The sequence below is a fragment of the Coffea arabica genome, chromosome 10c (genome assembly GCF_036785885.1).
Source record: "Coffea arabica cultivar ET-39 chromosome 10c, Coffea Arabica ET-39 HiFi, whole genome shotgun sequence".
Lineage (NCBI taxonomy): Eukaryota > Viridiplantae > Streptophyta > Magnoliopsida > Gentianales > Rubiaceae > Coffea > Coffea arabica.
The window spans coordinates 2,402,543-2,425,230 of NC_092329.1; the positions used below are offsets into that span (position 1 = coordinate 2,402,543).

The 22,688-nt window shown below is 37.8% G+C and overlaps 5 protein-coding genes across 9 annotated transcripts; 3 read left to right on the top strand and 2 right to left on the bottom strand.

The window, feature by feature from the left end:
• Nucleotides 1-2,905: 2,905 nt before the first annotated feature.
• Nucleotides 2,906-4,580, top strand: LOC140016193 (expansin-A11-like). Its single transcript, XM_072069644.1, has 3 exons — nucleotides 2,906-3,247; nucleotides 3,336-3,657; nucleotides 3,756-4,580. The coding sequence occupies exons 1-3, from the start codon at nucleotides 3,100-3,102 to the stop codon at nucleotides 4,063-4,065; spliced, it is 780 nt and encodes a 259-aa protein (XP_071925745.1). The 5' UTR covers nucleotides 2,906-3,099; the 3' UTR covers nucleotides 4,066-4,580.
• A 1,812-nt stretch (nucleotides 4,581-6,392) lies between these two features.
• LOC113712893 (peroxidase 64-like) lies at nucleotides 6,393-8,191 on the top strand. The gene is made up of 4 exons (XM_027236516.2): nucleotides 6,393-6,613; nucleotides 6,718-6,906; nucleotides 7,187-7,349; nucleotides 7,561-8,191. The coding sequence occupies exons 1-4, from the start codon at nucleotides 6,416-6,418 to the stop codon at nucleotides 7,959-7,961; spliced, it is 951 nt and encodes a 316-aa protein (XP_027092317.2). The 5' UTR covers nucleotides 6,393-6,415; the 3' UTR covers nucleotides 7,962-8,191.
• Nucleotides 8,192-9,336: 1,145 nt separating this feature from the next.
• LOC140016154 (uncharacterized) lies at nucleotides 9,337-13,720 on the top strand. Of its 5 annotated transcripts, XR_011822522.1 has the most exons (8): nucleotides 9,337-9,730; nucleotides 9,857-9,905; nucleotides 10,003-10,129; nucleotides 10,848-10,918; nucleotides 11,015-11,087; nucleotides 11,896-12,032; nucleotides 12,889-13,308; nucleotides 13,446-13,720. XR_011822522.1 is itself a non-coding variant. In XM_072069574.1 (7 exons), exons 1-6 carry the CDS (start codon nucleotides 9,496-9,498, stop codon nucleotides 12,007-12,009), a joined length of 669 nt encoding a protein of 222 aa, XP_071925675.1. In that variant the 5' UTR covers nucleotides 9,337-9,495; the 3' UTR covers nucleotides 12,010-12,032; nucleotides 12,889-13,720. The 5 variants fall into 5 exon arrangements, 4 of the variants coding, with proteins under 4 accessions (XP_071925675.1, XP_071925676.1, XP_071925677.1 ...); XM_072069574.1 differs by having other exon boundaries at nucleotides 12,889-13,720; XM_072069575.1 differs by lacking the exon at nucleotides 12,889-13,308.
• LOC140016153 (UPF0496 protein At1g20180-like) lies at nucleotides 12,287-14,373 on the bottom strand. Its single transcript, XM_072069573.1, has 2 exons — nucleotides 13,942-14,373; nucleotides 12,287-13,727 (listed from the first exon to the last, which is right to left on the bottom strand). The coding sequence occupies exons 1-2, from the start codon at nucleotides 14,006-14,008 to the stop codon at nucleotides 12,673-12,675; spliced, it is 1,122 nt and encodes a 373-aa protein (XP_071925674.1). The 5' UTR covers nucleotides 14,009-14,373; the 3' UTR covers nucleotides 12,287-12,672.
• A 3,440-nt stretch (nucleotides 14,374-17,813) lies between these two features.
• On the bottom strand, nucleotides 17,814-20,445 carry LOC113712500 (probable cinnamyl alcohol dehydrogenase 6). The gene is made up of 6 exons (XM_027235961.2): nucleotides 20,218-20,445; nucleotides 19,837-19,950; nucleotides 19,520-19,747; nucleotides 19,013-19,307; nucleotides 18,308-18,461; nucleotides 17,814-18,112 (listed from the first exon to the last, which is right to left on the bottom strand). The coding sequence occupies exons 1-6, from the start codon at nucleotides 20,310-20,312 to the stop codon at nucleotides 17,922-17,924; spliced, it is 1,077 nt and encodes a 358-aa protein (XP_027091762.2). The 5' UTR covers nucleotides 20,313-20,445; the 3' UTR covers nucleotides 17,814-17,921.
• Nucleotides 20,446-22,688: the final 2,243 nt, after the last annotated feature.

Genomic DNA, 22,688 nt, shown 5'->3' on the forward strand with positions numbered 1-22,688 from the left:
TGTAATTATTTAATCAGAAGATAATTAACACACCATAAATTCCCTTTCTGCACCTTGGGTTGGTTCGTAGTGTAAATTATGTAATTGTATTTTGGAAGAATAATATGCTAACGCTTGCTTTCAGAGCAAATTTCAACTTCATTTTACTATATTGACAGAAGTGTAAAAGTAGAATGATAATTTTCCAAAACAACAAATGATGACGCAAGAACCTTGGTTCCTCGGAGGAGAGATGGATTGCGTGATTCAAGGGAACGGAGTGCAAGTGAGAGGTTTCAAATTTGATTACTTTTAAAGCAGATATTTACCGCGTTGTTTGAGGGTTTAAGGGGATATTTAAAGGAAAAGAAGTAAAACTCTCCTAACATAAATTCCACAACGTCCTAAAAAAATTTCTGTCCACTTCTTCTGGACTTGTATGAAAACCTATTTCTTTTCTTTTCTCTTCATTTCCCACCGCGCAAACGAACTGATAATGGAATCTTAACTCTCTCTCTCTCTCTCAAACACATTTAGATCTCTTCCTATTAGATCAGTTTCTTGAGTACTTGATAACAAAGCTAACTTTGTACCTTGTTGACCTAAAAACAAGTAGAAAATCGTACAAACATACAGTACCTAAGTGGCCGGGGGAAATAAACAAATATAAGTATATATATTAGTAGTATTAACTGTATACGAATTGCTTTTACTTTTCTATACTCGCCGCCCCAGGACCCATTTTCCCAACTCAAACCCGAGAGGAAGGTCAAAGCACTCTCTAAAAAATTCATCTGCTACTTGCATTTCTAGTACTTACAAGGCAAGAGTTGTTGTGTTTTTTTTTTTTCTCTTTGGTTTGGTTTCTCTTAATATTTAGCACTCCCCATGCATTTCTATCGTAATCTGTTTCCGTCAGATTCTTTATCAATAAAATTTCTTCAAAAGCTTGGCTTGGCACTAAGGGCAGCGAAAATTTTCCCCATCTAGGAATACAAAATTATGGAGTGAAGCTCAAACCATAATGATTAATGCGGTGGTGGTGGTTCTTTCAAGCATTCTACAACTTCCTCGTAATCAGTTTAATAATCCAATAATGATTGACATTCATATTTCTTCAAGGTTAGGTTATTAGGTGGTCATTAATCCATGCATTGCTGTTCTTCGTTGGTAGTCGATCAATGGCAATGCTTTTCATAGAAAGGGGAAAAATAAATAAATTTCGTAGTCAATGCTAATTAGCTTTAATTTTTGATTGCTTTAAAAGGATATTAGTTCAACTAGAATTTCGTAGTCAATGCTCAATATTTTACAGCGTTGTATGTAATTCAGAAGGCGAAGTTAAATTGTCACGATTAGTTACCTTATGGTTATGGAGGGAGTATTTGTAGTTTCTTTGCAGGAATGGCATCCCATCCAATGTCTAAAAACCATCCAATCAAACAAAAAAAAAAATTTGTACAATTTCATTTCTTCATCCATTGAACTTGTACGATAATAGTTGGTTGTCACCTAATGGATTGTTTGTGTCCGTGTCCCCCGCCCTCAAATTCAGTCAATCTAAACTTTCCTGGCTAAATGATATGGCCTGTAAGTCATGCTTGACGGTGATACCAATTTGAAATAAAATTATCAATCATCACATCACATGCCTATGCCTTGTTCTTGTTGTGTGAAGGGAAAATTGGAGTGTACGAGCTCCTCATTTTCTTAATTGGTTGCTGATAACCTTTCACATTGATATGGAAGGAGCAATCGCGGCATAATTGCCTTTTCCTTCTCAAATTGGTGAAAGTTCCTTAGCAACAAGATGGGACTCTTAACATTTTTTTTTTGCCAATATGGTCAATAAGTTGAGTAATTTTTTTCTTTTTCATTTTTTTGGTGGGGTTTTTTTTGGGTGGGGGTGTTGGTAAGGGGTAGTAGTTATGTTTTTTCCTTAGACTTTTGACGTTAAGGGGGTAGTAGTTAGAATCGCATGAAATAATGCCTGCACGGCAAAATAATTCACTTTCTGCCCCTACAGAACTCATAGATGGGGATAAATGAGAAAGTCCTAACACAAAAAAATTGCTGTAGCGATTTGATGTATGTGAGAAAAAAAGGTAATAGGGAAATGTGATCACGGAAAACGACGTAATTTTCCGACGGAAAACGACAATCCAAACAAGGCCTTCCGGCCCATATCTCAATGATTAAGGTATCTATCAATCATGAACCAAAAATTCTTGGAATCAGTAGTCTTCCCCTTGTCATCTTCATGGCCAATCACATCATTTCTGAACCACCCAAAAAAAAAAAAAAAGAGCGAACTTATAGATCTTGAATGACAGTTTCCAAAAGATGAATGAGCCCAGAATCAGTAACAACTACATTTGAACGGGGAATGTGGATTGGGGAGGTAGATTCCATCAACAGCATATTGGTATGATATAAATATACATGTGGATCGTTGATGATACAGACGAATTCCCCCCACCACCCTAAGCATCTGGATAAACAAGTAATAAAGCCTCAGGAGTTAATGTCAAAGACATGTGCATCACACATGAGAACGCTGGGAACTTTATCACGTAAGGTCAAACGAATCCCATGTGAGCGTTGCATCAGACCATTTTCAGCAAAAAATAAATATTCCGTCATACTATTAAGGCATTGAATATATATGTTGGGTTCATTTCCCTCGCTCTGTTCCTGTGGCTACTGAACTATATAGATACAAGTTAAAAAATAGAATATGAAAATGAAGCAATTTTGGGGGGGCGGATTGTGGATTTTGATCCATTCACGGCTCTTCTGTTGGGAGAAGCATGTGGGTGTGGACGGACTTGAGAGAGCAGAACATGGGAATTATTGAATGAGGTGCAGAAATTCTTCAGACTTTGCCTCGCGTATTATATAAAGAAAGAAAGAAAGAAAGAAAAATACAAAATGGGATTGAAGGTTTCTGTCAATTTGCAGCAGTAAATCTAAATCCCATGTGAGGTTGTTGCATTAGAGATTTCTGTCCTATTTAAACCCGCATCTAACTCCCCGCTCTAGCCATTAAATACAGACAAACACATTCTTGAATATCCCACCCCAACCTTCTTCCTTCTTCTCTTGTAAGTTGTGATCAACATGGAAAAAGTGGGATGCTCTGCAACTCTGGCATTGGCTTTCTTCTTAGCTTGCCTTTTCGCCAATAATGCCAATGCCTTCACAGCTTCGGGATGGATGAGTGCTCATGCAACATTTTATGGAGGTAGCGACGCTTCTGGTACAATGGGTAAGTTATGAAGCAATCTCTTCTCTTATTTTGTACCGACCGAGTTACACTAGACACTTTCTAACTGGGAACACTGGCTCGGGTGCAGGGGGTGCTTGTGGATACGGTAACTTGTATTCCGCTGGTTATGGGACTAGGACTGCAGCATTGAGCACTGCATTGTTCAACGACGGGGCATCCTGCGGCCAATGCTACAAGATTATCTGCGATTACAACGCAGATCCACGGTGGTGCAGGAAAGGTGTATCTATCACCGTCACGGCAACCAACTTCTGCCCTCCTAATTATGATCTTCCAAGCGACAACGGAGGCTGGTGCAACCCTCCCCGGCCGCACTTCGACATGGCTCAACCCGCTTGGGAAAAGATCGGAATCTACAGAGGTGGAATCGTTCCTGTGCTGTACCAAAGGTCTGAATCTCTTCTTTCATGATTCATCTTTTTTCCTTGTCCTTGTCCTTGTGGAGTGTGGGGTAATGAAAGAAAATGTAACGTTTTGTGTGATGCAGAGTTCCCTGCAACAAACATGGCGGAGTTAGATTTACCATCAACGGAAGGGATTATTTTGAACTCGTCTTGATATCGAACGTTGGTGGACCGGGATCGGTAGCATCGGTTCAAATCAAAGGCACAGGAACCAATTGGATGGCAATGTCTAGGAACTGGGGTGCAAATTGGCAGTCCAACGTCTATCTCAATGGCCAAGCCTTATCCTTCAGAGTAACTACGTCTGATGGTCAGACCAAGGTGTTTCCAAACATCGTCCCATCAAATTGGAACTTCGGCCAAACGTTTTCCAGCCCGTTACAATTTTACTAAGCCTGGAACCCCCTCCCCTATCTGTCACCTCTCCCCCCCACAAAAAAAAAAGAGAAAGAGAGAGGGGCTATACGAAAGAGTTCTGGGTTTTTTCTTTTCTTTTATATATAGATATATTTTTGGAGGTTTTTGGTAGGCAGGGGCGTGCTTACTATTTGACTGAAGCAGCCCGCCAATTTTTTCACGCAAATACAACCACACCATCAACAGCATTGAGCTGAGGAGGAGGAGGAAATTGAAGTTTTTTTTTGGGTTTGATCATGGATGACAAGAAAACCCATGAGATGAACTCGAGCCCACCAGAAAATGGCTGGTATATATATCCTACGTGTATGTATGTACCTAGTCAAAGTCGCTTTAGTATTTCCTACTCCATTGGTTGGGGACTGAAGGTACTTGCCAAGTTACTAAAACACAAGTTGATAAAAGGAGGCTGTACTGAACCTTTTACTTTTTTCTTGATTGATGATATGCTCTGTCATATGAACACTTAATAAGATATATACTTTCTTCCATTCGCACTTCAATTTATTATTATTATTTTGTAATAGCACTTCAAGTTTTAAGTTTTTTGGTGTTGGTCAACCAAGTTCTTGTGTTCTGCTGAACTGATCTAAGTTGCCTAAATTGGTGTGGCAGTGGGTGTTAATAAAATTTTCCACTCCAACATAAGTTGGAAGTGCAAAAATGATGATAAAATAGAAATATAATTTGAATATGGTGGGGGAGGAACATGCAAAAAAAAGATGGGAGGATTAAACACGACGACATTGAAATGTGCTTAATTTTATGCGAAATATCCCAACAAATCAAGCAAAGGGAAAAGAGCATAAACTGGTAAATTGTCTACTACTGGAATTACTTTTCTTTCCCCTCTTCTACTTAGCCGCAAATATGAATTAATTGGGTTTTAAAGGGAAAGATTAAGTTGCTTGGTCGGAAAATAATAATGGGATGGAGAGGGAGTTATGTCAAATATTATTTGAAATAATTATTGTAATTTTTTTTTTTTAATGACATGATGATATATGTACAAGCACTAAAACGGGCTGTCCTATGTCGGTGGCTCCGTCTTCTGTAAGTACATTGGTCCAAGAAAATGCTGGGCTGGTGTCAACTTTGTCCAACAGATTCCGCTGTAGCGTTCCAGTAGCAGGCCCATAAAGTTATGAGTTGGACCGGCCCAGGTTTCCCTCGAAACGTATGTCCATCATCATTACCGGTTTCCAGCAGGAGCTTTCTTAATTCTGCAAACCTTACTAACGAAAACAATTTAGTGCTATATTTTACCAACACCGGTTGATCTGAGTGGCAATTCGGTTTCTCTAAAGCAAAGTTTCGGGTTGGAGTGAATGGGGAGACAGTAGTGTCAGCTGAGACTTTGCTCTCTTATGGGGTTCGTTCAACCTGACTCCACCTGGGATTAGTTACTTGGGGCCTAAAGTAGTGACTAGCAGATCGAAGGATATAATATATTCTGAAAGTAGGCAGTGCTAATAGAATTTACTAAACCTTTTTCATATGATACACGTCTTCAGGAATTATTTTATACTAATGTTTAGTATATCAAGCCAGCATTTACAGGGGGTTTGTCACAATGAATTTTTCCTGTTGAAGAAGCTTTCGTTGCATCCAACATATGCAGCAGCCTGTCAAATTGGACATGTTAAGATACCTCCAAGCTCGACTGCTTCATCAGATGCATATGGATATGATGATCACTGTTGGGATGAAAATAGTGTGCTAAAAAATATGTGTATATATTTACCGGAAAGAAGTAAAGTTAGGGCTCCGGCTACCAAGAAAAGGAAGTAAAGCAATTAAGATTTGCGAAACTCACCTTTATTTGTTCAACCTAATCCACCAAAGGGGACTTAATCTTCAAGTTGGTACCGTCTTTCTCTGGTTAGGAGTCAGAACTAAAAGGAGAAACTTTTACTACTATAAACTAATATGTACTACTCCAAATGCAGTACACCGTGCGCGAAGCTTTCTCACAGATTTGGAATTGCATTCGTTGTTTTATTCGCGGGGGAAAAACAGAAGAAAAAGAAAGTGTACGCAGAAATGGAAAATGCTCGTGAGTTGACGTACAAGATTAAAAATTTTGCATGGGGCTTTGCGTTCATGTGGGAATATTTCTTCAGCAACTCTATCAAACATCCAGTGGTTCTAGCTCACCAAACTTGCCACTTAACGGTCTTATTCTATATCCACAAACAAACCTTTATTCAAATTCCTTCAATTCTTATTTCAATCTCTCCTCTTCGATCGCCTACAAATACTACCTAAGATAACTTCAGCAAACCAAATAAGACTATCTACAATGGCAGGATTATTAAGGCTTAGAATGCTTCCGCTAGTTTTTGTTGTGGTATTATCTTGGGTGTTTTCTCCGTTTGCAGCTGCACTGAGCTCAGATTACTATGATCATACATGCCCGAAGGCCGAGTCAATCATCACCAAAGTAGTGAAGAAAGCCATGATGAATGACAAGACGGTCCCAGCTGCCCTGCTTCGGATGCACTTCCATGACTGCTTTATTAGAGTAATCTCTTCTTAATCGTGTTACTTTCATTTTCCTTACTGCTGATTTTGTCATGCCTACAACAATATTCATGGAATTTTGCTTATTCATCTTTGCTTTTGAAGGGATGTGATGGTTCTGTGCTGCTAAATTCGACTGCCATGAACGCGGCTGAAAAAGACGGACCTCCAAATATTTCACTGCACGCATTCTATGTCATTGACCTTGCTAAAAAAGAAGTAGAATCCCAGTGCCCTGGTGTGGTCTCTTGTGCTGACACACTGGCCTTGGCTGCTAGAGATGCAGTTGCACTAGTGAGTGCCACCGACTTACTTACTGCTTGTGTAGCTTGATTCTTGACAGCATTTCTTTAGAGAATAGATTAGTAGCTGTTTCACAAACATATGATAGTTTTAAAAAAGAAAAGAAAAGAATTGTAGTAATATAATTCAGATACGACTTCTTCCTTAATCCTACCTGTTGAGTGTCGAGTATAACTAAATGGCAAGTTGATGGGCCGTAATGTTCACATTTACATATTCTGTATGTTGATGTGGTGCACTGATTACACTCTCATTTGCTTAAATGTCGTAGTCCGGAGGGCCTTCTTGGAATGTGCCTAAAGGAAGGAAAGATGGCGGAATTTCGAAGGCCGGTGAAACTCGACAACTGCCTGCTCCTACCTTTAACATATCTCAATTGCAGCAAAGTTTCTTTCAGAGAGGCCTAGCACTGGAAGATTTAGTGGCCCTTTCAGGTTAATTAATCCCGAATTAATTTTTCCTGTTTGTCCTCTTCATTAATTAAGATCACTGGTAACTTCCCTTACAGCTACAGGAACACTAACACACACAAAATTAGCCTACCCATTAATTCTCAAAGTCCTGATCCAACCGTGGATGCCCGCAATTCTCAAATCATGACTCTACTTAAAAAAAACATATAGTAATCTGATTACTGATATGCAGGAGGCCACACCCTAGGTTTTTCTCATTGCTCATCCTTCCAGAACAGGATCCACAACTTTGGCACCGCTCATGATGTAGATCCCTCCTTGCAACCATCATTTGCAGCCAGCTTGAGGAATGTCTGCCCCATGCACAACAAGGTCAGGAGTGCGGGTGCCACCTTGGATTCCTCGGCAACCGCGTTCGACAACATATATTTCAAGTTACTCGTTCTAGGCAAGAGTATTTTCTCTTCAGATGAAGCCTTATTGACAGCTACAACTACAAAAACATTGGTCTCAAAGTTCGCTAACTCCCAGGAAGAGTTTTATACAGCCTTTGTCAAGTCTATGATCAAGATGAGTAGCATAAGCAGTGGAGGTGGACAAGAGATTAGGTTGAATTGTAGAGTTGTTAATTAGGTAATTTCTTCAACGCCGACTCATCATGTCAGCAAATCTTTGACTCGCCGTTTTACTTTGTTTTCCGGGGGTTCTTTAAATTTTATATTGATTTGTCTCCGAAGAAAGGTACGAGAAGAGCATATATGTGTAACCGAGGCCAGTCTGAGTTCGTAGGCTTCATTCTTATTCCAATGTTCCCGATTGTTTCACAATATAATTAAGAAAGCCTAATTGGCAAATTGTTTCCACTTCTATTGTTGAATTCTACTACACTGGTGCTACTAAATAATAAATAGGATTAACCGTTCTATCTGTTTATCGTCCAAATCTCGAGCGGGTCAGGAATAATTTAGGTGGAAAATTCTATCATCGCTTTTGATTCCTATATCTATAATTGTAATCCAATAAACTTTTGCCCCGTTATTTAATAATTTAAAATTTTAAAATCATTTAAGAGTTGATATCTCTTTTTACATATCCAACGATAAATTGATACTCATGAATATCATATCCAAAAGATACGGTAGAATTCTCCAATTTAGGTAACACTTTAAATGTGAAATAAAATAGTTTATATATACGCGGCTTCAATAAAATTTTTATTTTTTATAAGAAGCATGATTTCAATTTCATTGTGATGAAATTCATTATGAATCTATACTAACCAATACATCAAATATAAAATAATATACTGAGGATACTACTGAGGATTGTTAATACAACACATCCAAAAAAATTAATAAATATAAAATAATATTGAACCCTGAAATGTCTTCCATCCAAAATGGCTTCAATATGTTAATAATTGATTTGGGTAAGTAAATAAATCAATGTAAATAACTTAGTCCTTCTTTCATATATTATCTATTGTGGTTAATTGCCTAAAAATTAATTTTTAATCAAGAGTTTGTCTAACTGGTGCCCATTGTACAGTTGTTAAGATATATTTCAAATGTCATATTTTTAAAATGTAAGATTAATTAGAAAAAGTAAATAAATACAAGAAATGATTAGTAAGATTAAATAGAAAAATGATATAAATGCAAGAAAAGGTAATAATTATTAGTATATATATATGGTAATTTAGGTAAATTTTAAATGTGTTAACCTTTAATTAAAAGAAAATTTTTGGATAACCGGATAGAAATTTCATCCAAGAGCCCTTGAGTGTGTTTGGATTGTAAATTATTTGAGATATTTTTACTGTAACACTTTTTGTGATGTGATGTATATGAGATAAAAACATAATTGAAAAGATAAAAAGTGTATTAAAAATTATAATAATAATATAAATAAATATATTTGAATAAATAATCTCCGGTCCAAACACAGTCCTTGTTCATCTATTAGTTGTACTATGCTAATATTCATCACTACTTCACTAGTAGCCAATTCTATGCCTATTTGACCCAACTCCGACTAGACTAGTCCCTGCTAGGCTAGGCTTGCTCAACACAGCCCACTGCCCAATAGGCTAGAGCATCATCAACGTCCTTCAGCTACCGCCCTAAGAGCAGTTGGCCGTTAAAAAATTCATCGCCCTCCAATTTCAATGACGGAGCTGAACGCCGACAACAACCTCCAATCCCGAGATCATAACATCAACACTTCAATTCTCCAATCTCCTTCTCATCCTAATACATTCCAAAGCTCAGGAATTGAAGATAGTACTGACGGAGATATAGAAGACGAGGAGCTAAGGAGACTATTGGTTCCAAAAATAGAAGACCTTCCTCTCACTCCACCAACTGCAATTCAATCCAACTTCATCACATATTATGCCCCAGGTACATTTCTATTCCGTTTTGGCTTCCCTGGTTGAAAATTTGAACTGGTTTTTTTTTATTTTATTTTTTGTTCCGAGTCTATGTTTTGCTTTTTTAATTTCTTTTCCTTGATTTATCTGGTCTCAGATTTTATGAAACCTGGGCATGATCAGTATGTTCATCGTCATGCTAATGGGTAAAACTATGATTTTTTTTTAGCTGATGGGTAAAACTCTTTAGCTTGTATTCAATTAGCTTTTTAATCATTTTTTCCCATGCCGTTCTAAGAGTAGCTTGTGCATAGTTGGGTTAGCTTCAACTCATGTGGCTTTTAAGGACGAAGGAGGAATTACAGGTGTTGATTTCAATGTCGGAAAGGCTGATCGAAGTGGGATTAAGGTTACAGGAAAGCGGAAAAAGGTAATCTTGTGCAAATTTGTGATGACTCCTCTAAGCTTAGAAGGAAATAATGGAATTAAGTAACAAGTTAGCAATGCTGTTATATCTGGGCTTGGTGTGTATAGTTTCTAATGTGGTTTCATTTGTTGCCTAGTTGATGAAATAATTGGAAAAGAACTTTTTGCCGTCCTTCCATTCGCTGTTAAGCTGCTTGCTTTGGTCGTAGACTCATGCGGTAGGGGAAGGGAACACTTGGAGTGAGTAATGGACTTAGAGGAGGTAGGCAGAATTATATTTTGATTGAATTAGTTCATTAATTTTTATACATCCACACTGAGGGGGAGAGAGATTTTGTTTGTACCTAATTCATTATTGATAAGTCCAACACATCTAGTTCTACTGATCTTTGCATCTGGTTTTATACTATGGAAGGACTAAAAGAGAGTGTGTACTTGGGTAAGAGGCTGAAAGAAAAGATATCTTGGTCTGATTAAGAGTTGCAATAATAACCATATAAACAACTGTCCACTGATCTGCTGAATGAGGGAGGGGAAACCAGGATTACCATCTGAGTGTTGCTAAAGTTGCATGCCATCTAAAACTAGTGCTAATTTTCTGAGATGGTTGAGAGATAGTTTCTGTTGAACATCGGTGCTTAAGTTTGAAATTTTGCTCTTGTTTTCATGCATTCTGATATTCAATTTTATAAAAAGCATCATTTCAAACTGTTTTTGTGCAGAATGCACAACATTTTGAGTCCAATACAGCATTATGTAAAGTAATCACCAAGGATTCTTCTTACATTGTGAGGTAGAGTTTCTTTTTTCCTGTGTCATTTTTGGTCCTTCAGGTGTTCTATATAACTTTTTATACTCAAGTGAAGAAGACAATACCTTTCTGTGACAGATGCTGTGTCAAAGGGTCTCTGTTGGAAGTAAATGAGAGATTAATGAAGCAACCTGGTTTGCTTAATTCATCGGTGAGTTCTATTATCTGGTTGTAGCTTCTAAAATATTCACCACAGAATGGCCCAAAGATTTGTACATATGTGAATTTGCATCATGCATAAGTTCTACTAATCTATGAGTACCAATTCATCTCATCATATCTTCAAAAGGAATGGCACCAAAAAATTTTTCTTCCATAAAGTTAATTACAGGCTTGGATTTTACAAACTTTAGTGAAGCATTTGGTTCTATTTGTGTCCAATGCAGTTTAAGATTAAAAGAAGTCATGCTGAAGTGGTATTTGATCCTAATGTTTAGTTATTAATTTTGTAAGTCTGAACAACTACTCATCCTCTCTGATTGTACCAGTGAAGATTTTATCTGCCAAAAAGCTAGTGCTTCTTTGATGAAAAACTTATGATGCTTGTCAGAGTTGTATTTATGTTGCACAAAGTTTTTAGCGACAATTCCAGGCTTAGTCAGACCTTGGATTATGCTAGTTAAATTGGAAATGATTTCCAGGATTGTATGGACTTGCATGAGTGCATAGTTTAGAGTTGTGGAAGTAATATAATTCTTGATTCACGTGTATTATCTTATGTCCATTTGGCTCTTCTGCCCATAGAACTGCCTGAGAAATTAATAGTGATAAATCCTCTGTCTGCACCAAGTATTTGATCAGTGGAGTACTGCTATTGCATTCTGGCATCTCATATGGTGCCTGACTTATTTCCACTGACACAATGATGAATTTGCAACAGTAGTTGCTTGTGTGTCTAGATCTAGGAATTTACAAATTTTTATATACCTATTTACCTCGTTCATTTTTCCTCATTGCAGGCAGATAGGGAAGGATATATTGCAATTTTTATGCCAAAGCTAGTAGATTGGCGTAAAGTTGAGGCTTCTTTTGTTGGTGTGGAAGAGTATAAGAGGTTAAGAGGCATTTCTTGACTAGTATGTCTCCAGGTGGATTGGTAGGTGCCTTGCTTTAGTTAGGTACATTATTTGTTGATTTGTCCATTGTGCTTTCTAGTTTTTGCATTTCGAAATAATTAAAATCCAGTTTTTGAGATGCACGTAATTGCTTTCTACAAAATAATTGCAATCCTTATCCTTGTAATTTCTACAAAGCCTCATATTCTCAGAACAAAATATGTATTGAACCAAAGAATAGATGTTTGATAATTTCCACCAAATATCCTATACACAGACAAGTGAAAAGAAGAAGGAAAACTAAAAAGCAGTTCTCTAATGTATATATCAATGTAGATGAGAGAGTTCTAAAGACAAATATGTTCAAGTCAAACAAGAGTTTGGACAATATATCTTTAAACTAGTTGCATGATTAGTCACTCTCATTGATCCAAGATTTCCTGGGATCACCTTTCACATTGCAGTCTCTCTCTCACGAAGCCAGGAAAAAAAATATAGTGATACATTAGTGCCGACTCGGCTGATCAAATCATTAAGTCAATATGTCTATTCCATGAAATTCACTTGAGCACTTCTTTAGCATCCTGCTTCTGGAGTTGCCATTCTAATGTATCAAACAAGAAAAATACTTCAAAGCATCCCGGTGCCCCCACATTATGTATCCTGTCTAGAATAATAGGATTAGCCTACTTCCATTTGTTCAACAAGCAACCTTCTCGATCTGTTAATGTTGAGGATGCACAAGTATACATTCTCCTCAAGCTCTTCTAATTCATCTAGTACTCCGGTTTCGTTTATTTGAAACTCCCTTATGACCTCCTTCAGTAACTCATTGCTTCTTCTGCTAAGGCATAAATTCGCTAGGAATTTACTGTGTTCAACTTCATCATGTAACAGTGTCATAAGCCGACTCATTGTGTCAAAGTCATTGATGATTAAGTAGATCCCTTTAGCAGCAGTGTCAAGTTGAGCTTCAAATCTTTCAAGGGAAGTTTCTGGAACCAGCCATTCTTTAGTCTGCTTGATCCGCTTCATACATGCCCCCAAGGAACAAGCAACTAGAGCTGGTGCAGCTACTATGCCTACTGCGCTATGAAGTACAAGTATTGGCAAGGCAATAGTCAATGCACAGCTTGCAGCTATCAGAGTACCTCTAGCAAACCTCTTGCTACATCTTATGAATTTTCTTCTCCTTCTAATCCTTTTAATCTTGGAAGTGAATCTTTGGAGTGCTGAATGGAGGTCGTCATGAATGTGTTGAAATTGAGCTTGGGTAATAGTGGCTAACGGGTTCCTGAGTAATGCAAATGAAGCCAGGTTCCTGTATAACTCATTTTGTTGGTCATCATCTGATATTTGTTCGAGTTGATTAAGCACCCTTTTCATTGTACCGTACTTAGCCCTAGTTTCATGAATGCTTCTCAAGATTAACTCACATGTTTTGCATGCCTCAGAGCTAATTTTGAAGAAACCCGATAGAATTTGATGAAGATCGTTTGCAGAGCCCTTATTGACATTCGATGGAGTTTGTGGGCACGGTTCGAGCACACCTTGAGAGAGATGCTGTGGAAGAGAGGGAGACGAGGACAGTCGATCAATACTTTTTCTTGCCAACTGGCTTTGAACTTCGCTGCAAATTTCTATGTAAGAATTGGTCCTAAAGGCTTCCATGTATTCTTCATCGACAATGTTTGACTTGTTCATCAAGCGATCATCTTGCGTTTTACCATTTCTACCTGATCATCCATCCAAGAAATCAACTCAATCCAAGAAATCAACTCAGTAGTGTTAAATGAAAGAATTAAATACAATAAGATGACGCAAACATGAAGAGAGAAATAACATTACAATTCTCGTCTCCTGAATGCTCATGAAACCTTGATTAATTGCATCTCTTCCTAATTGAAAATTGGAATGAAAGTAGAAGGCAGAGATGGCATATGAACTTACTGTTGTATTTCTTGAAAAGGAACTTCAATCTGTCTGGACGAGACCATCTTTTCACAATCTGAATCATGTAAGTATGCCAAGTCTAGAAGAGAGAATGAGAAAGAAAATCGAAAGCCTTGTTAGACGGCTGCGATATATAGGAAGGAATATTATTTATATATAATAATCCTGTATGATAAGTACTAGTTTTTTTGCCCTGTAAGCTTCTGGGTTTCACGACAATCACACGTTAGCGTGAGCGTCTCTAACACGAATGCCAGCTTCACCACCTCGACATGAATGAATGCATTTGAGGAATGGGGAAAAGAAGAGAAATAAAGAGCAACGATAGCAGTGCAAAGGAAGAAGCTGTTATGAGTTTTTTTTTTCTTTTTCTTTTTTTGGGTTTCCTTCTGGAGGAAAAGCTATTAAGAGTTTAACGCATTGCTTTTACCTTCGTCTTAAAGAGTGTGGTAGCTTGGCAACCATACGTGCATTTAATAATTAGTCTTTAGCCAAAGAATTTGACTGATTTTTTTATTTTTTTGGGGGGATAAGTACGTTGTCTTCTCCGAGGCTTCTGTGGGCTAACGCTAGTGCATTCGTTACCTGCATTTCAGACTGCTGAGAGTAGTTTTTTAACCTTCAAATGTCTATATCCTTTGATCAGCCCAGGCTTTAGACAAATTGTTAACAAGTTTCCCTTCTTACTTTCTTTCATTCTTTTTCTTCTTCTTTTCTCCTTCTCTGGTCGAAACTTGAGGTGGAGAATAATGCAAAATCAGAATCGGTACCGTGCGTTGTTGGCTGAGTCAATCGGCCAAATGATTGTGTGCCTGATGACAAATTTTTCCATTGCGTGTGTGCGTGTGTGTGTGTGTTTAATATGGATGAATAACTTGGCGGACGGGACAGGTTCTCTTAAATGATTTCATCTCAAATACATGCACATTCATGACGAGTGTTGGTAAGTTAGTCACTCCTGTTGCCAGCTTCAGCCAGCCCCATTAAGAATTACATTACCCAATACATTTCCACTTTAAACCATCATTACAATAACAGATGCTAGTCTAGTCGTATTATGCTAAGATAGGAAGAGTGCAAAAGGTTGCATGAAATACTCTCGTGGGAGCAAATTATCACTAAATTTTTGCAATTGTCGAGTTTTGGCTACTGAAATGTATAAAGTTAAGATTCGAGATCATTCTGTTAGATTTAATCGTTAAATATGTCATCTGAGTGCCGGTGTGATTCCCAAGACAAAAGAGAGGGGAGCAGTTTATGTGTGTTTATATTTCTATATAGTTGTGTGAAATTAAGATTGCATTGTTAGAGAAGGATTAGACGATTCTCAATAACATCCAACTTTTTTATAATTTATAACGAGACGTACGTGGGTTTGTTTGGATATTCTATTTTTTCAAATAATATTTCGATTGCATTATAAACACATTTTTCAACTCACCTTTTTATATTTTCAATCATTTTTTTATGTCACATATATCACATCACAAAAAAATGCTACAGTAATTATTTCAAATAATATTTCAGATAACACTCTATCCAAACAAACCCATTAGTATAATCCTACAAATAAAAGTTACATATTTAAAAAATAGTGAAAATGTTTATTTTTTATTTTTTTTTTTAAAAAAGGAGTAATCTGTCGTCTTTTAGCAATAAGTAATGAATCACCATTGACTAGATTCAATTTTCAAAAATCTAATTGGCAGAATATCCAAACAAGTGCAGTACGTAATTAGTAGGCCATTTTTTTTTTAAGCTACCCAAGTTTTGATGTACGTAATTAGCAGGGTCAACCAAGTGCTGTTTATACGTAGCGTTGTGGAAAGCTGCATTGACGTAGGCTAACAAATCCTGGGCAACGGGGAAGTGTAGGGTGATGATGATGAGATGGCGACCTAGTCAGCGGCGACATGGTCTGCACTTATTTCCTCACCCACTCATCTTTTGTACCCATTTGCAATTTTTTTTTTTTTTTTTTTTTTGTTGGAGCGATGAGTTGGCAGAGTTGCTCCGAGCGGAGGAGCCGTAAGTGCTATAGTGCTAATTTAACAACCAAAGGCCCAAGATACACGAGAAACAGACGGGATCCTCTGTCCAATTTTCTGTGTCCAATTTTCTGTCCAACACAAAACTACGTAGTTCCACTTATTCTTGTGGCTGACGTGGCACATAAAAATAAATGCCTGTTTGGCTCCATTATACTTTTGGATCTCTCTTCTTTTTTGGATTTCCTTTATTTACATATCTTTATTACATCTGAAACAACAATCATCTGGCTAAGCATATAATCTTCTAGGCATTGACATCTGAAACAACAATCATCGTGAACCAAATTGCAGCACATATATTTGTTTACCACCGCAATCCGTATGCCTTATAAAATGCGTGTATGTGGGTGGGGTGGTGTTTTTTTTCTCTGGGAAAGGGGGGTGGTAAGAAAAGAAAACAGCTATTACATCTTAAAATAGCAGAGGTCTCCGTGATGTTTAAAGGTTTTCAATTTTTATCCATCACATGGTTTTTCATTCAATTAGCAACTTTGTCAACCAAGCCAATGAAATATGTCAGTTTTTAACCATATTTCCCCAAGAGATGGATTATAAATTAAATGAACACTGTATCAATGAAGACATAATTCTACTTAAAAAACAAAAAGAGGAATCAATTTACCAGAATAAAAAATAGATTGCAAAAGGTACAAGAAACACTTTTTCTATCTGAAAATGTTAAAACACAATTTGTTTTCCTTCAAAGAAAGCGAGAAGGACAATTTGTTTTCCTTCACCAATTTTTTAGATTATTCTTTCCGTTAGGCCCAGCTGCAAATTTTGCTTTGTACTTCCAAGAATTTGATTGTCTCTCTGTATGTCTCAAATTTTGCTATGTCTTTCCGTTAGGCTAGTGGTTTGCTTTGGAGGAATTCACGGTGAATGGTTACAATTTGACAGGGCTGTTGCTTGGTGCTTGCGTCAAACAGGCATTTATTTTTATGTGCCACGTCAGCCACAAGAATAAGTGGAACTACGTAGTTTTGTGTTGGACAGAAAATTGGGCACAGAAAATTGGACAGAGGATCCCGTCTGCAATTTGACAAGGCTGTTGCTTGGTGCTTGCGTCAAACAGGCATTTATTTTTATGTGCCACGTCAGTCACAAGAATAAGTGGAACTACGTAGTTTTGTGTTGGACAGAAAATTGGACATAGAAAATTGGACAGAGGATCCCGTCTGCACGAGAAACCTCACCTCATGATCCCATTTATTGGGTTCTTTTTTATTTTTTTTGGAGAATTTTATTTTTTGGGGGATATTTAATACTAGTAATTGATCCAAATACCATCAAAAGACGTGGCGTGAACAAATCCAAAATAATACAAACACTACGGCTCAAATTGTTTTGAAAAATACCACCAGTAGTAGTACGGTACAAATGGAGAATCAACGAGACTTAGAATTGCCATGCCATCTAGTAGACACTAGACGAGACTAATAAAAAACGGTGTTTTAACAATCCGGTGCAGCTAACCATCAGCCTTAGGCTGATGGCCACCACCAAGCCTTTAAGGCTTTGGTGGGGTGGGAGGCAAGGGTTCGAACCTTGCCTCCCACCAATTTGCCACAGTTGTCTAGTGGTGGTTCTTCCCCATCGGTCCCCCCATAGGTCCAGTTGGGTCTCCCCTCTAGTTAGGTTAGAATAGAGTAGAAATAGGAGTAGGGTTGACGATTGACAAAAAAAAAAAAAAAAAAAAAAAACAATCCGGTGCAGCTCAGTTGGGATTTTCTATGTCATTACTCGGTGTTAAATTCAATATCAATCCCACTTATCACGTGATGGTAGAAGAAATTTAAATAAATAGCACATGACAAATTAAATAAACAGGACACTTGGTATAAATATAGAAATGTCACTGAAAAAGTGACACTAAGGATCCCGTGTGGATGCAGCTAAGGCTGAATTTTTTTAGTGGGAACGGCTTTACTTTCCGGCGATATCGATGACAAATCGGTACTTGACATCATTCTTGGCTAGGCGCTCCAGTGCTTCATTAATCTGCTCCGTCTGGACGACTTCGATGTCACACACGATGTTACGTTTGCCGCAAACCTCCATCATTTCTTGTGTTTCTTTGATGCTTCCAATTATGCCTCCTTTCACCACCCTCTTCCCTGCATTCACATTCGATTCGACATCAGAGGTATGGAAGAAGAACCCGACAATCTACGGGTTGTTGAAGCTGGTAATGTGTAGTTGTAGTATAATATTATCCAAGAATGAATATGAATTCCCCGAAATTGAATCAACATTTACGTGGAAGACTTTTTTGTTTTGTGATTGGCACTTGAGTTCAATTGAAATCTCACCGAAAATCAGTGGAAAAGAGGGTAGTTCCATCGGCTTCTCAGGTGCCCCCACAATCACCAAGGTTCCTTTCACTTTCAGCAGCTCCAGCAAGGGACCAATAGAGTGCTTAGCCGAGACCGTGTCCACAATGAAGTCTAGAGTCCTTTTCCTCGTCTGTCACTCGAAATTGTCCAGAAACGCCCCAAAATCAAAAGTACCGTCTTAAGACTTGGGAGTCTTGCCTTAATAGTTAATACTGCTACTACCCTAATGGTACAGAACTTTCTTTTCATTATTATTGTCCTTTTGAAGTGGAAAAGGCCTTTTGACTGCAAAGCTAGCTTTTACACGGTAGCAGGAAGCTACCTGGCTGTACATCAGATTTTTTTTTTTTTTTTTTATCAATTATTTGATTTTTAAAATAAAAAAAAACCACTATGACGCGGTGTGATGTGATACATAATATTATATCTTTTCTATCATCCAATCGCTATTTGACACAGCTCACAGAATTTGATTTATCTAAGTGGATCTGGACTGGTAATTCACAATATTTTAACTCCTAGAGAGCAGCATTTGTCTGCTACAGTACACCATTATTATTAATGGTATAAAATGTTCATCAGCACCAATAAAAAAAGAAAAGGAAGATGCTGCAATTTTTTGACTGGTACTCCCAGGGCAGGGCAGTCTCTAGAAATCAACAACAGAGCCAACAAACAAACCTGCATTAGTTTGGCATCCGTACTGAGGAGGAAATCATCTGCACCCAATCGAACTTTGGCCTCTTTTTCCTTGGAGGGAGATGTGCTAATGACAGTGACATGATGACCAAATGCCTTGGCAAATTTCACAGCCACATGCCCAAGACCTCCCAGACCAACCACCCCTATCTTTCTCGCAGCCGAGTCCGGCTCCAACAGATTGTGGTCTTTCATCGGGCAGTAGACTGTGATTCCGGCACACAACAGTGGCGCCGCTGCGTCCATCGGCAAGCTATCCGGCACGCGCACCACATACCTATATGCACAAAAAAAAATATATATATATAGTACTACAACTGACTTTTTGCTATTACTACGGGAGTAATATAAACAAGGACAAAGCAATGCTTATTATATTTGGTGGGGTTTGTAGCCGGCCGGCTCTTGTTTTTTTGTACGGCTGTTGCTAGTATTAGTAGGAGTATTTCAGAAAGAAGAAGAAGAAGAAGACTGAGATTGACGATGTACCTCTGATCTGCGACCAGCATTTTGGAATAGCCGCCATAAGTGATGCTGCCGTCCCAAAATATGCCATTGTAAGTAAATTGAACCTCATCGCAGTAGTTCTCCTGGGAGTCCTTGCAAAACTCACACTGCAAACAGGTTGCTGCCAAGCACCCCACCCCCACTTTGTCCCCCGTCTTGAATTTCCTCACGTTACTCCCCACCTTTGTAATGATCCCAGTAATTTCATGCCTAAAAATTTTCATTTTTTTTTTCGATTGTCAAAAAATTGATGAATATCTTGCATACCATTTTTAAAAGAAACGAACATGTACACCCACCCGGGGACAACAGGGTACATGGTGATACCCCAATCGTTCTTGACATGGTGTATGTCTGTATGGCACATCCCACAATACAAGATCTCGATTGTCACATCATCCGCTCCATTTTCTCTGCTCAAATGGCAAAAGCTTAATCGTCATCACCAACTTAGCTCATTAACTTTTCCAGTCAGGTTTAGCTCTATTTAGTAATTAAACTAGTACTATATCATTCCCAGGAAATGGAAAGATTAGTAAGTTGGATTATTATAAGCAACTTGTACAACCCCGACAAGGAGCAAAACAACGAGCAACATCAGAACATAAATCCACCACAAGTACTGGTAAAATAATGCATTAATTATACGGAAATAAAGTCGTTAACAGAGATGGGTTGACCTTCGCTTGAAGACGTAAGGAGTGATCTTGCCGGAAGAATCATTCGCTGCCCAGCCTGAAACAGTCTGAGTGTGGTTTGGAGTTGTTTGAGCCATGAAAGGAAGTCGGTGAGAGTTGTGAGAGCAGAGCAGGAGGAGGCCAGCAACTGGTAGTGGAAATGGTTGATCTTGTAGGGGTGGAGGATTCTGGGCACCGGGCAACTAAATATATAGGAATCCGCTGTGTACCCAAGGTGCAATTCAAGTGGACAAACACTTCTTTTAGTTGTATATATTTTTTTTTTGTTGGAAGGAGGTGGACCCAAAATTATGTCTTCTAAGAAGGAATACTTTTTAGTTGGGAAGATGCGGTTATTGCTTGTGGCCTCCAACTTTATTGGCCATTTATAGGGCTGATTGTACTGCTCGCAAGTAGTTTAGTTAATTACTCGGTTCAAATTTGATTTAACCAAAGTTCAAACCCAAGTTCGGCTAGCTCGAGCAGGGATGCAAGTCATTTCGAGTTCAAATACATGGTGTTCGAGTTCGACGAGCTACTCGTCGAGTATTTTTTAATTTAAATAATATATATTTTTAAATATAAAATTACCACTAAGGATTTATGCTTTCAAATAATTTACAAGATGATTTGCATACTTAATAAAATTCTTTAATGACAAAAAGGTAATAGAATTTTGAAGTAAATATAATTCAATTTCATTCTCAGGGTTTCAAGCTTAGATGCTCAAAAATGAGATCTAATCAAACTTCTATGCTTGAAAGCAGCATCGAGGACTCAAGCTCGATATGGTTCGTTTTTTTTTTTTTACTTGAGGCATATTGAGTTGAGTTCGAGTTTTTTTTAACATTTTACTGAGTCAAGTTTGATCTTCAATTTTTGAATTTAAGTCGAGTAGGATATTAATAGTGTTGGAGTTAATCACTACTCGAACTCAACTCGACTCGTATACGCCCCACCTACCCATTTGCCCATTTAGGTATGAACTATGAAGAGGCCACTCGAGATCCTCGGCCCCTTAAATAAGCCCCCTACGCAGCCTCATCAATGTAATGCTAGCACGTTACCTTACTCGCTTGCATTTTTTTATTTCGCAACAATTTTGCCTGCAGTTTTCAAAAACGGTGAAATTGCTCCCCAATTCCACAACCATCCTGTAGCAGCACAATGAAATGTATATCAAATCAAAAGACTTGTCTAAAAGTTTGCTATTCGCTGCTCATCTCTCATTCGTAGATAAAATATGGTTATGAAAATTCATCATAATCTCTCCATTATAATTGTTGAAGAAAATTTGAAGACAAAATAAATTATTTATTCTAACTATTCTTCCATGGAAACAGCAACAACGAAACCAATTTAAAGCTTTTAACCAATGTTTTCCAGCAGTTGTTGACAGCATCTGCAAATCCTATTTACGGCTTTGTTTAGCGTTGTTTGAAAGTTGAGCGGTCTTATGCCTAAAATTTCCTATCAGATTAAAATCACAATACGCATTAATTTGCTACATGATATTTCCCGTCAACTCAATTTTGTTTGTTCGAATTGTCGTGCTTGAAGATTATTGGTTTTGACCTTTCTAAGATCTGATTTATGTATTGAAGCCAAGGAAGTGGAATCAAGTTTGAGAATAAAGATGTCAAGTAGACATGCAAATCCCTTTAATCCGATACTCTTATATCTTGATTTCAATTTTGGTTGCAGGAGATGTGTTATGTAAATGGGGAGAAATTTCACCCTCGGTCTTTAGAGGTTGCAAATTGAGATGTCGTGAGACTAAAAAGACCGCGTGAATTAAGCCAGGTGGCAAAAGTACGGTGGCGAGGGCGAGCAAGGGGCTGGATAAGGGGGCCGAGGATCTCACGTGTGAAGCGGCTGTATGTATCCCTTTCATAACTCACAGTTTTTTGTATGAGTGTTTCGATAAATGGACTCTGCGAAGACACTTCAAAAGCCGGCAACTTTTGAAGCGGCTGTATGTATCCATGGCCAGTTTAATAAGAGGTCAGTCATGCTAATGAAGTAAACGCATGCAAGACAGAGAAAGAAAGAAAACGTGTGTTTGTCTGTTTGACTTGGTCTATTTCTAATTTGATTCGCTTCTCACTTGAACAATTGATGTGAGATATTAAAATTATGCCTTTTTTTTTTAGGATTCATTTCATATACATCGATCGTGCATAAAATTATCATTGTTAGGTACATGACAACTGATCGGATTCCAATATATCCAGTAATTGGTATTTTTTACTCTTTTGAATCTATATACATGATAGAACAGCAATACTACTGTCATTTTATATTTGTCGAAATAATCAACAATGATATATTTGACATGAGCTATTAACAAGGGTTATAAAAGTGGGAGATAAGTATTAAATCAAATCGTAGGAATTGATATTTAGAAATCATTTACAACTAAAATTATAAATCTTCGGACCTAGTGGACATTTTCCATAAAATATATATATGTA